This window comes from Pangasianodon hypophthalmus, chromosome 28, assembly GCF_027358585.1.
Source record: "Pangasianodon hypophthalmus isolate fPanHyp1 chromosome 28, fPanHyp1.pri, whole genome shotgun sequence".
In the NCBI taxonomy this organism is placed as follows: Eukaryota; Metazoa; Chordata; class Actinopteri; order Siluriformes; family Pangasiidae; genus Pangasianodon; species Pangasianodon hypophthalmus.
The window spans coordinates 9,942,043-9,954,724 of NC_069737.1; the positions used below are offsets into that span (position 1 = coordinate 9,942,043).

General features: G+C 37.9%; 1 protein-coding gene across 3 annotated transcripts in view; it reads left to right on the forward strand.

Annotated features, from left to right (window-relative positions):
- Positions 1-12,682, forward strand: part of adgrb3 (adhesion G protein-coupled receptor B3) — a 207,310-nt gene that overhangs the window by 101,829 nt on the left and 92,799 nt on the right. The window contains exons 3-5 of one of the 3 annotated variants that reach the window (XM_026943047.3): positions 6,685-6,795; positions 8,867-9,028; positions 11,332-11,496. In XM_026943047.3, the coding sequence (XP_026798848.1) occupies positions 6,685-6,795; positions 8,867-9,028; positions 11,332-11,496 (438 nt within the window). The remainder of the gene's footprint in view (positions 1-6,684; positions 6,796-8,866; positions 9,029-11,331; positions 11,497-12,682) is intronic. The other 2 variants (XM_053231051.1, XM_026943048.3) reach the window with 2 other exon arrangements.

Below are 12,682 nucleotides of genomic sequence, written 5' to 3' on the forward strand. Positions count from 1 at the left end.
AGCTCTTGTAATAAATGCTATTTTTTGTTTGCTCTGCCTCTCCATCTCCACCTGCCAATATCCAGACTGCAGATCCAATGTCGTGAACCATGAGGTGCCTTCCAGTGATTCAAGTATGTCGTGAAGTAAGGGCATAGGATACGCGTCTGATATTGTCATGCTGTTTAGCTTCCTCTGGTCAATGCAGAAGCGTTATGAGTTGTCATGTTTTGGGACTAGGACTACAGGAAAGGACCAAGGTGATGATGACGGCTCAATGATACCAACTTGTAGTATTTTATTGACGTTTTCTTCTATGATGTTTTTCTTCAATGGTGAGACTCTGTCCACTCGGCTTTTGATAGGAACCTCATCCAGGGTGTTAATCTGGTGCTCCACCGCAGCAGTCTGGCCCAGCTGGTTGGATGTAACAAATGGCCAAGTTTCCATCATCTATTTTAGTTCCTGCTGATTATATGAATCCCATTGAGGGGTGATTATGGCCAGGCGTGGTAGGATTGGTTCAGGTGGTAATGCGAAGTACAAAGTCACCTTTGAACTCGTCATGTGTTTAGTATGTTCTGACTTCCAAAGATAAGGGCTGAAGGAGTGGTATTCATTCCTTTTCCAACCAGCAGGCCGTACCTGTTGTTAGCAATTTGAAATGGAACTGGTGTTTTGTGCAGTGCTGCCTCAGGTGACCAGCTCCATTCCATCCCTTTCTTTTTTAGATGGTTCAAGTGTGTGGCCAGGTTGGCAAACCCTGGGATGAATTTATGGTACCACCCAGCTAACCCCAGGAAGCACTGAAGAGCCTTCAGGTTGGTGGGTACTGGATAGTCTGTTATCACCTGTGTCTTGGCAGTGTCGACCTCTACCCCTTAGCGAGGCTAAGTGACTATCATCCCTGCCAGCTCTGGGGGTTTTCAGCTTCCTGGTGGTTTCTTGTACCCTTTTTCTTTGGCGGTTAACATCCCCACCTTCTGCCAGTAGTCCTTGGCCCCCATATAGTCTTTGTCGACTCTGGAACCCCCCTTCACAAGTTGTTTCAAGGTGGTAAGTGTTCTTCTAAGACAGCCTGTGACCTTAGGATTGATGTTACTTAAAATTGGTAATGGCCGGATGTCCAGAAAGTTCTCGCATTGTTCTAGGAAATTAAAAACGTCAGAAGTTTCAGTTGACTCTCTGAAGGTTGGGAAATCTAGGTGTATAGGAGGTCTTGCATGAATTGCATGAATGAGGAAGAACCTGATAGAACATTAGTCGGCATGGTTGTGGGTGAGTTAGTATGGCTAGGTTGAGAGATAGTATATGTCTTGCTAAGGCTAGTGGGGGTAGTGGGGTGCAGGTAGGAGATATGTCATGTTAGGCTGTGTGACGGTATATTGCTGGAGTATGAGGAGTGACTGAGACGTGGGAACGTAACGCAGAATGTGCTAGTAGCTCTGACCTTCCTAATCTGGTTCTCCCATTTAGCATCTCTCCTAAGAAAACAGTCAACAACTGCCCTTTCCGGCTTTTCCAACACCTGCTGGAACGTATCCTGCATCTGTTCCAAGCTAGCCTCTGTAGCCTCCCTTAAAGCAGCTTCTCTGTTAACTGTGCTGTTAATGGCTTGTTTAGTGTCAGTGTCTATTGTCTCAACCTGAGCTTTTAAGGCCAAATAAATCACATTTAACCTGCTCAACGTCATTCTGCAGCATTTGCATGGAGCATAAATCCATCCATCAGTGGACAGTGGCTGTGATGAATTTACTGGCTGCATAATTGCACTATTTGTCCATATAGTACACAGTTATAGAATAGGTTTATTTATAATTGCACTATCTGCTAGCACCCAGATGAGGATGGGTTCCCTTTTGAGTCTTGTTCCTCTCAAGGTTTCTTCCTCATATCGTCTTAGGGAGTTTTTCCTTGTTGCCATTGCTGCTGGCTTGCTCATTAGGGATAAATTCACATATTTACAATTTATTTTGGTTTAACTTAATTTGAATCTATGTATTTCTGTAAAGCTGCTTTGTGACAATGTCCATTGTTAAAAGCGCTATACAAAAAAAATGAATTGAAATTAAATGAATTAAATCAACATTATGCATTTGATTAACATTATCCTCATCCTCATCATTGTCAGAAAGATATAGTGAGCTTAGCTTTGATGCAACCTCAGCTGCGGGATTACACCTAGTTACAAAAGGCCCTGCAGTTAAATCCACAGCCTGCTCAGTAATTTAAAAAACCCATCACCTGTGTGCGGAACGTCTTCAGTGACCTCTATTTTCTTTTTACTTTTTTATTTTTTTCTTTAACTTTTTTTTACTTTTAAATTTTTTTATTTTTTTTATTTTTATTTTACTTTTTACAGTATGCCAAGGCAAGTCCCTGTACAGGCCACCACTATGTAAAGACTCACCTCTAAGAGGCCCTGGTTACGAAAACAAATCTGGACCTTGCCCGTGGTAAAAGTCACAGAAAATAAAGCTGACACCAGAATACGTGCAAAACGAGGAAGTGTATTAACCAAGAATATACACATATGAACAAACACACTATATACACACACTCAATTCCCTACAGTCCATCAAGCTGTTAATAAACAGTCCTCGGTATAATTCCATGTACACGTTCAGAGCTTGTTTAGGGTAGGCCTCACCCGATACTCAGTCCCTAGTAAGCGTATCCCTTTCACTTTCGGAAACTACTCCCAAAGGAAAAGTATCCACCTTTAATCCATCATCTCGTTGTCTTCAGCCAAGTGGGACAATAATCCACAACCCTTTTTTTGTCTTGTCTCTGCGTAGTGCCCTCTCTCCTCATAGTGTCAATCTCCGGTTTAAGTTCATGTCCGCTTACATCTACGTCCTTATGTGATGACGTAGATGCGCATAAGTCTCTTCAAGTCTCAGCCCCCCATGATATAATATGGCAGCAACAAAGACAGACTTACACCTCTAACCTGTACTAAAAATAACAATACTTAAGCCACATGTAAGAGAAAAAATATGTGGCTGTGCTAAAATCTCAAGAAGGTTTTTTTTCTTGCCACTTTCACGCTTGCTCTTAGAAATCTCTATCTATATCAAGACCCAGATTTTTGTAAAACTGTTAAAAGAGCTGTATAAATAGAATAGAACTGAAATGCATTGAGTTTGTTTGCGTTTGTCATCTAGGAGGGACCTCTGTCATGTAGACAATGATAATAAACTTTCCACTTCTACTCATGAGCTTAAGGAATGGTGTGGAAAAGTGACTCCTTGTTTGAATAGACTGCAATCTGGTCTGACTGAATAAGGTCAGTGAAATACTTGTTGGTTCTTAGCAGTCACAAATGATGTGCATTGTTTGGCCTGTTTTCTTTAGAGATCAGTGCTCTGCATTGTATGGCCCAATTCATGATACATGTTTCTGCAAACTATTGTATGATATGGCTGCACATAGTGATTTTGCTTCCCTCTCGCACAGAACATTCACTGTTGTCATTTCATTTTGATCTCTATGACATATATAATTGTTTATGGTGTTCAGAATGCAGTTCAATATTGTATTTTTTACTAAGCAAACTCTATTTAGGGCATTTTAACAATTGTAACATTTGTAAATTGTACTGTAGAAATATAAGTTTTGCTGATGGTACATCTTGAGTGATGAAGGTATGCAAGAATTTAGAAAATTGCTCAGCTGAATGCATTTTGTGTCAAAGCAAAAAACATTCACAGTTTGGTCCACATAGAGTTCTGTTGGCTGACAGTGCATAGTTTTGAAGACAAAAAAAATCGATACTGAAAAATGCTACTTAGCAATTGTTTAAAAATGTACAAGATTTGCTAAATGTTTATTTAGGTGATGCTGGTTGTACTTCACTGGCACTTTGAGTAAGTGATTTGGGTACTTCTAAAATGTTATATTGTGCTTACAAACTGATAAGTATGTTTTGCAATAAAAGTGAATGTCAATTACAAAGTGAGGCAAAGCAGTTAGAGTGTATTCAGCTCTGCATGGCTGGTTTATTGTCCTACAAATTCCCTTTCATAAGTGTGTTCAGCATTTTGATGTGAATATTTCCAGTGTTTCATTTTGCTAAAATGATGAGTTGTAAATTGTGTATGTACAGTTGAGTGGCTAATTAAAGGGATAAAAACAACATAAATTGTCTTAGTTAGGTGTTGGGCCACTACAGAACAGCGTCAGTTTCTGGAAGTGTACTGGAGCAATAAACACCATCTTCCCAAAAGATATTCTCTTAATTGCTGTTTTGCTGATGGTGGTGGAGAGCTGGTGGCTGAGGAGGCTGTGGAGAGGCATTTTGCTGACATGGACAGGTTGGGTCCACTTGTCCCTTTAGAAGAAAAAGTCACTGTGTATCAATACAAAGTTATTTTGACTGAACACCTTTATCATATGATGAAACATTATTATCCTGTGGGAGTTTTCTCTTCCGGATGACAATGCCTTCATCCACAGGGTACAGGGGCTCACTGAATGCTTTGATGAGTATAAAAATGATGTAAATCATATGCTGTGGCTTTCGCAGTCACCAGATCTCATCCCAGTTGAACACCTATAGGAAATTTTGAATCAACACATTAGACAGCATCCTCCTTCACCATCTGAGGGAATTTCAAAGAATAGTGCTGCATCGCACCTATGGCAAGGTACAATGAAGCTGTTCTGGACTAGATCAGACTTACACTGATGTTTGGCTAAATAATCTCTCTAGCCAAATAATAGTGGAAAAATAATCAGCATCTCTCATGCCCAAATTATGAACACGGTCAACCAGTGAAGCCTGAACTTCATTTGAGACTGTTTATCTCTACCCTTCTTCTCCTTCTAACTCTATAAATTACCTTTATACTTTCTTCTTCTTACATCCTTCTCCATTGTATGGCTATTGTTTTTTTCCGTATACCTGCCTCTTTTAATTATAAAATCTTGGAAAGTATTGGAAATGACATGTCATAGGCAGACTATGATGCAGAATGGTAGAGAAAAGGTCTTTAGTGTTTGTCTTATTAAGCACAATGTTGTCTCACTGATTTCAAAATGTGTTTTATGTGTTAGTGTAAGGATTGTCATGAAATGTGTGCTAAAAGGCGGAGTGTAAAAGACAACTCTGCTTTGGTTATTGAGAACCATTTGGCAGTGTTCAACTGTACGTAATCACTTGTGAAAAACCATCTTACTCTGGTGGGTGTCAAGACTGAGGTGAGGGGAAAAGAAGGAAAAGAAATGTTAAATGATTTCTAAACTCAGGTCTATATTTTACCACCTTAAATGCCATTCCTGTATGCCAGACTGTAATTGAATGAAAAGTCTCCGGCTTGAGGGCAGGCCTCACCACTAACATTGATAATGTTTCTCTGACTTTTATGTTCCAGTGCTCCTGCTTCTTAAATGATTTATACAACATGGTCTCTGGGCAAAAGCACTGCAAGTTCAAATGAATGGGTTTTTAATAGATTGTAACAGAGGCTGCAGAGAGGTTGCTGGTGACGTTTGTACATAGGTCAAGGCAAAAATGTTTTATCGTAATAAATGCTGGGAGATGATGCCTGCAGCCTTCAAGCCAGAGACCTGCAATCAGAGCCTTTCTTTCATCAGAGCTTTTAAGGTGTTTTAACTTTAACTGCCCTCTTTCCTGATGTTTCCATTGCTTTTTGTTATTGCACATGATTATTATTATTATTATCATTGTTATTATTATTATTATTAATGAAGATTAAAGGCAGCAGAGATTATGTATGGTACCTAGACATTTTTTTGTTTCACAAAAAGTAGACTGGTTAAAATTAATCAAAACTGATAATCTGTCTAAGGACTATGAGGCAGAAGGATTTGTTTGTTTTATCTTTGGTGACCTAAAGATTGTAATTGTTGTAATTCCCAATTAGTGATGGAAGCATGGCTGTGTTATATTATTTTAATCTTTGTTGGTTGATGTTAATGATGGATTCTGGAAATATGATCAAACATTCCATTGGATTCCTGCATACTGTATTATATGTATCCCCTTTTTTATTTCCCTCTAATCATGTCCCTCTAAAGATGTATGAATTATTAGTATTTTCACATTACAACACATTTCCAAACATCAAATATGTCTGATTGATGATTTTATGTATAAAAAAACAGTAATTCATTTTAAATAAATAAACACACAGTTCAAAACATGACAACAGCACATAATTCCTCTACTAATTCTGAGTCTTAGCTACTAATTTCCCAAAAAGCCCTGATCTGTTGCAGAAACTGTGGATCAATCTAGCATGCACATAATCCCCACCCCCCCCCCCCCCCAACCCCCTTCCTCTGTGGCTTTCAGATGGCTTAGACATTTTTACCTTCATTTTCTACTCTCTCTTTTATTCACTCTTGGGGAAGGGAAGAGGGAGGGTTAGAGGCTAAATTACTATCCTGTTAAAAGCCAGTGTGAGTTGATTTGCATGTGTTGTTATGTATCCTAGATGTGCCGCTGAACTCAATTAATGCTCCAAACACACCACTCATAAACCATTGTTTGTTCTTTTCTTTAAAGCTAAAAAGGAAAACAAAAGTACAAGTCAAGCTACAAAAAGTTATCCATGTGTGATGTACAGCTAGTTGCAACACACTATAACTACTGCCAGAATTGTTTTAAGCTCTTATTTGCTTTCTCTCTGAAGATTTTGTATCAAACCTAGTTTTCATGAACCTTTATTCTGTCTCTAGAATTTGGAATGATCGGAGAGCATACTGTAAAAAGCCAACGGCCAAGATCAGTTCATGACACAAAGGGCCAACAGGAGCGAGATGAGTCTGCTAAATTTATGGCACAAACTGGTAATACAATAGTTATGTTTCTTTCCTTTATGTTAACTAAACTTAATTTCATCTAAGTCACTTTGCATGCTCTCTCTCTAATGCACATTTAAAGTGAAGATAATTTTTGTTATATTCATTTTTATCCCTCTTATTTATTACCCCATAGAAATATAAAATTCCTCAAAAGGAAATGTTGGCATATCCTTCAGCAAATTGACTTAGAATAAGAATTCCAACTGGGTTCTTAATTTTGTTCCACTGTAATACAAAGAACAGTTGAGTGTTTTTATATATCCATTTCTTTTCAACAGAAGTAACTGTAGGTTCTAGCTCGCATGCTGGTCATGATTATGTGATTGATGAGAGTCATTGAACCAATAAGAAAACTAAACCTTAGGAAATATTGTTTTTAATAATTATTTTCCCCTAAGTGTTTATTTTTGCATGGGGGTTTTGGATATGTTACAAAGTATTTCTTGGGCTGGGGTCTGCCTTTTTTGCTTTTTTCTCTTTTTTTTCTTTTTTTTTTTTTGTTTCTTTTCTCTTTTTTTTTTACCATTTGTGAGATGTGTACATTTTAAGTTGCAAACCACTTCGCAGACTAAACCCTATCTGTGTTTTTCTCATCCTAATCCACCTTGGACTTTTTTGTTTACATTTTATGCTTTTGGTTTCACCATTTTAGACTGTCCTATTTGTTGCACTGTTTCATTAATAAAAACAAAAAATAAAAGAAAAATAAACAAATTGATCCACTTTTCAACCCAATCTTTGATCAGCCCAATAATGCAGTTTAAAAATTTGCATTATTTTTCTAACATTAGAGAAGAAAAATAATATAACTTTGAAAATCAGTGTACAGTGCATAGAAGATATGTCATTCACATCTGACTAGAGCTGAGTGTAGTGCTGAGGTTTTTTTCAAACAAAAAAGTAGATAATAATGTTATACAGTGTATTTTCTTACCTATGACAGGCAGTCTACTGGAAAAATTCCATATATTGTTTGCATTTGGAACAGCCATGCAATCGCTCATTGGGGAATTACAACTAATACAATTGTATATATATATACAATTGTACTATTGTACTTTTATCATAAAAATTTAATAGTTTGTCTTTGTCTGACATAAATGTAGCAGCGATAAAAGGAACAAAGAGGGCCAGTCTATTTTATATGCAACAGTGTAAGTCACATGTTAAGGCAGCATGATGTCGACTTTTTCTGTAGCATTTTGATTGTCTTCAACAGAAATGTTCCTCACGCAAAGTTAACATCATGGTAGCAGTGACTTAATTGCTGTGATCTGCTGAATATGATTGAGGATCGCCCCTCTTGTTATCTTGATTTTTTTTCTATTTCTTGTCAATCCTGGGTCAAAAATAAACAGCTCAAGAAACCCTGAACTGGCATTTAGGTCAATAAAAATCAAGTATAGTTGAGTACAGACATGATCCATTTTTTAGTAGAACTGTAGTTGCAAACTAACATTCATCACAGGTCATTCTCTAACTTTTGTAAGCCATCTTGCATGTATTCTACATGTTCTATCACATTTAATGCTTTTTTTTCTGGTATTAGTTCAGTTTCTTTTCTTCCTTCCTTTGGTTTCTTTATGTTGTTTGCATGCATTACTTGTAAATACTAAGATGACATTTAGTCAGTAGCCTTAAATCTGAACATAAGTACCTGCTTACAGTATCTGTTACATGGTGACCAGACATTCAACACATAAAGTATTATGATTTTGCCTCAGATATAAATTCAGTAAATTATTAATGTGATTTAGTTTTTTCACTATGCTGCATGTAGAGATATATGAGGGTGAAGTCACTATTTAACACCCTGGATAGCTGCCATATTTTGGCACACACTCTGTTTTAATTTAAATTGCTCAAAATAATTCATGCAGACATAGAAAAATCTAGGATTACCCTGTCCACCTAGTTTAAATATGCAATCATAATATGTCCTGTGTGGCACCTCATGTAACTTTTGTAGGCGCACCGCTCCGACTGGCCCTACCCTCCTGGGCTGTTGTGTGACCTTTTTGCTGCTTTTAACTGGTGTCACCCTTCTCCTACACAGGTGACCCAGGTGCTGAGGAGTGGTCCCAGTGGAGCTCTTGCTCAGTTACATGTGGTCAAGGGTCGCAGGTGCGAACAAGAACATGTGTCTCACCTTTCGGAACACACTGCAGCGGCCCTTTAAGAGAATCAAGGGTTTGCAATAACACTGCCCCTTGTCCAGGTAGTGTTAGCCAACAGATGCACAGTGGCACTTCCTGTCTGTTTGATGAATTGTCATTATTCTTCTCATTTACTTCTAATGGATTTTTCTTGTCATGTCATCTTGTCATATCATGTCATATGTCAGGTTTTATGTTTTTTCATCTATTTTTCTAGTCAGTGTACACTAATTATACACATCGCTTTCATCCACCACTCTTTTAACTAAAGTGATGTTGCAAATTGTACATTTTTGTCATCTATTTTTTGTTCTTTTGCAATTTAAAGTAAAAAGACAATAAGTACCTGGGAAGTTTTTTCAGAAAGAACTTCTTTATTTTAAAATACCGATCCAAGAATCTCTAAGAAATTAGTATAATGTCATGTCTGCAATTCTAAACTTGTGTCGCCAGCTAACTTGTTTTTGGCTCTTTTTATGTGCAAGGAGAAAGTATCTGAACAATACGAGCAACACAGAGCTGAAATATGAGTTAAAGAGTTCTTATGATTTCCATTTTCTGTGATCAGTTGGTCTAAATTAACATAGCTAAAAATGTCTGATTTGTAGTTGCCTGGTTACTGTTTGGAGGGTTGGGGATGGGAATGATGGGGGGGTGATTTGGGGGGGGAGAGAACATTTTTATTTCTACAAATTTCTAAAGAGAAACTTGGATGGAATCATAAAATAAATGAAATTACATTTCACGGAAATGAATAAGGTAAGAATTTGACCCTGCCTTTTATTATAATTCCTGTGCACACTGATGCTTGAAATTTTGTCACTTGGTTGTTTGCACTGAAATGCAATGAAGTGCCGTGATTGCATTTGTCATTAGAGTCAAAGTTCCTTGCATCCTTCAGAAAGGAGGAAAGCAAAATTATTTTCATGAAAAAAAAAAAATAAAAATTTAGCACAGATCAGCTTAAGACTTCAGCACAGAACAGCCTGATAGTTTAACAGTAATGTGCAGAAATTGAGCCAATATGGTAAAAAGGAAGAATGGCATTGTACTGAAATTTTTTGTCTTATAGCCTTTTTTTTTTTTTTTTTTTTTTTACAATGGATGTGGCTGTCCGTATTTTTTGAAGAGGCATAGTGTTTTGTGTCAAGAGTTTTTTTTTTTTTTTTTTTCTTTTTTTATACCATATCAGAAATTCTGAATAAGAGAGATATGTAAGTGAAATCGTTCTCAATGGTAGTGAGTAGCACGACATGGCCATGTGCTTTTGCAATGCCTGCCTTGTCTATTCACTTTACATTATTGAATATCCGTGCCTTCAACGGTCAAATTCCATGGACAATTTATGAAACCCATCTAAAATTCCACTGTTTTTTTTTTTTACCTTGTGAGCAAAATTTTAAATGCGTCCACCTATATTCATTATGTAAGTGTTGGAACATTTTCTAAACCCTGCCTGCAGTAGTAGATACAGTATAATGATGGACAGGTTGTTGCACAATCTCGCGTTAATTTCGTAGTCTTAACTGTAGCAGGTGAAGGTCAGAGGTTTAGAATATCGTCTGATCCAATCTGTTTAAAAATGAGAACCTGGCTAATAAAAAATCTCTGTATTTATGGATGGATCCCTGATTCTGCTCTGAAGAAGGCTTCACATGGCTCTATATAGATTGCTTGTCCTACCTTTTTGTGGCAAGTGCAAAGGGATTTAGCTTTTAATTAAAACGTTTGAGCAGGACTCAAGCTTTCTTTATTCAACTGGAGAGGAAAAGAGGGCTTCCTTGGCAAGTAAAGACACTGAGAGGGAAAGTACGCCTGAAGAGTAAACCAAGAGTGAACACACACCCAGGCTTTTGATGACCTGTGCCATGCCATGTGGAGAATATTGGTGTTGTTAGCAGTAAGTGGTTTAAAAAAATAAATAAAAATCAAGATAGTTCAAGTTAGATCAAGTCTTCTAGCGTTATTGAATCACAGCACAGCATTATTGAATCACAAATTCAGGCTGTGTTCAAGATGAATCATGGTGTCATGTATCCGTCATTAGGTACTTTTGTACTTTCTCATACCATTTTATATTCTTTTATTGTTTAGCTTGGTCTGTTGCTTAAAAACAGCTGAAAAAAAGACAGAAAAAAAATTTTAATTTTTATTTCCACTTCTAAACTGATTAACCCTATGGTCACTCTGTGCTTTTTCATCCATTTAACATATTCTAAGATGCATGTTCTTTCCTGCTGATTTTCCTGTACTACTAGGATGTTTTTAATAAGATGTAGAGTCTATTTCTATGTTTATGTAAGTATGTGGGGATGGGTGTGTGGGGGTGTCCAAGTGTGTCTTAACTACTTTACTGTGTTGGCAGTGCACGGTGTGTGGGAGGAGTGGTCTCCATGGAGTCTGTGCTCCTTTACATGTGGTCGGGGACACCGCACCCGAACCCGAGTCTGCACACCACCTCAGCACGGTGGTAGGGGCTGTGACGGCCCAGAGACACAGAGTAAACTCTGCAACATCGCCCTTTGCCCAGGTCTGTTCCCTTCTCTTTTCCCTCTCTGGTGATTGATGTTCTACTCTCTCGGTTCTCCCAAAAGAACTCTTACAACATTTCCCTGAACCTCTGACCTCTCCTGCTCTTCATTAGTCATAATAAATTTTTGCTTCAAAAATCAATGATCATTCCACTAATTTTGGGTGCACTCAAACCTGCTGACTTCTAAGAATCGGGTTGGGCTAGACCCACTGTGGCGATGTTTAGTTTCCCTCTTCCCCACTCCAAAGAGAGCCTAAGCCAACCTAACAGCTTCCTCTGGCTTCACCATTGTAGGACTAGTTACTAAGCATTATATTGAGCAAGTTGGAGGAGCTTGGATGCAGATCTACGGACTCTCAGGCCTAGATGTACATTAATTGCACCAGGGAACACCTATTAATGCACCCTGTGTGAGGTGCAAATTGCCATTTAAAAACCAGTATGAAATGGCAAGAATAGTCAACCACAGGGCCATCAAATAGCTTGCTGCTGAAGAGGAAATGCAAGTTCAGTAATGCCGATAATGTCTTAGTTCTTATGGAATAAAGGCTCTCGTGTGAGAACAAAAATGTGGAGACCATTAATATGGCTGATATGCCATTTGATTACTACGCAAACTAGTTTTAAAGAAATGCATCCTTTGTGCATAATAATGTGTAGGCTATGTGTTTTTGATATACTGTAAACGTATGTGCTAAGACCACGTGTCTCTGAATAGTTATTTCACCAACATCCTAAAATAACCTTTTCTTATTAGATATTTTTTTATAAAAAAAAAGAGAATATCTATGAATAAATGAACAATGACTGAATAAAAAATTCATCCTGGCAGTCCAAAGTAGATCAGTCTTGCAGGAAAACCACGCACCTGGCAACACTGCCTGTACTGCGTTGAACAACACACATGGCGCTAATTTACACCTGATTTTGGGAGGCAGACAAAATCATACGCAAAAATAGCTGGCCAAGGTTTATTACATTAGCTGCACTTCCTGTTTCTCTGCAGAACAGATCTGGCATTATAGAGATGACGCGGCACATGGGGCTGAAGTGAAAATCGCTTAGGCGCAATTGCCCATGAATGGCAAGCAGATTTGTGATGATGAGATTCTCTGTACAGCAAATGTTTGGCTGTGATGGGGTAACTGACAGATTGCGCTCCATCCGATTGCAGACTGCTTTG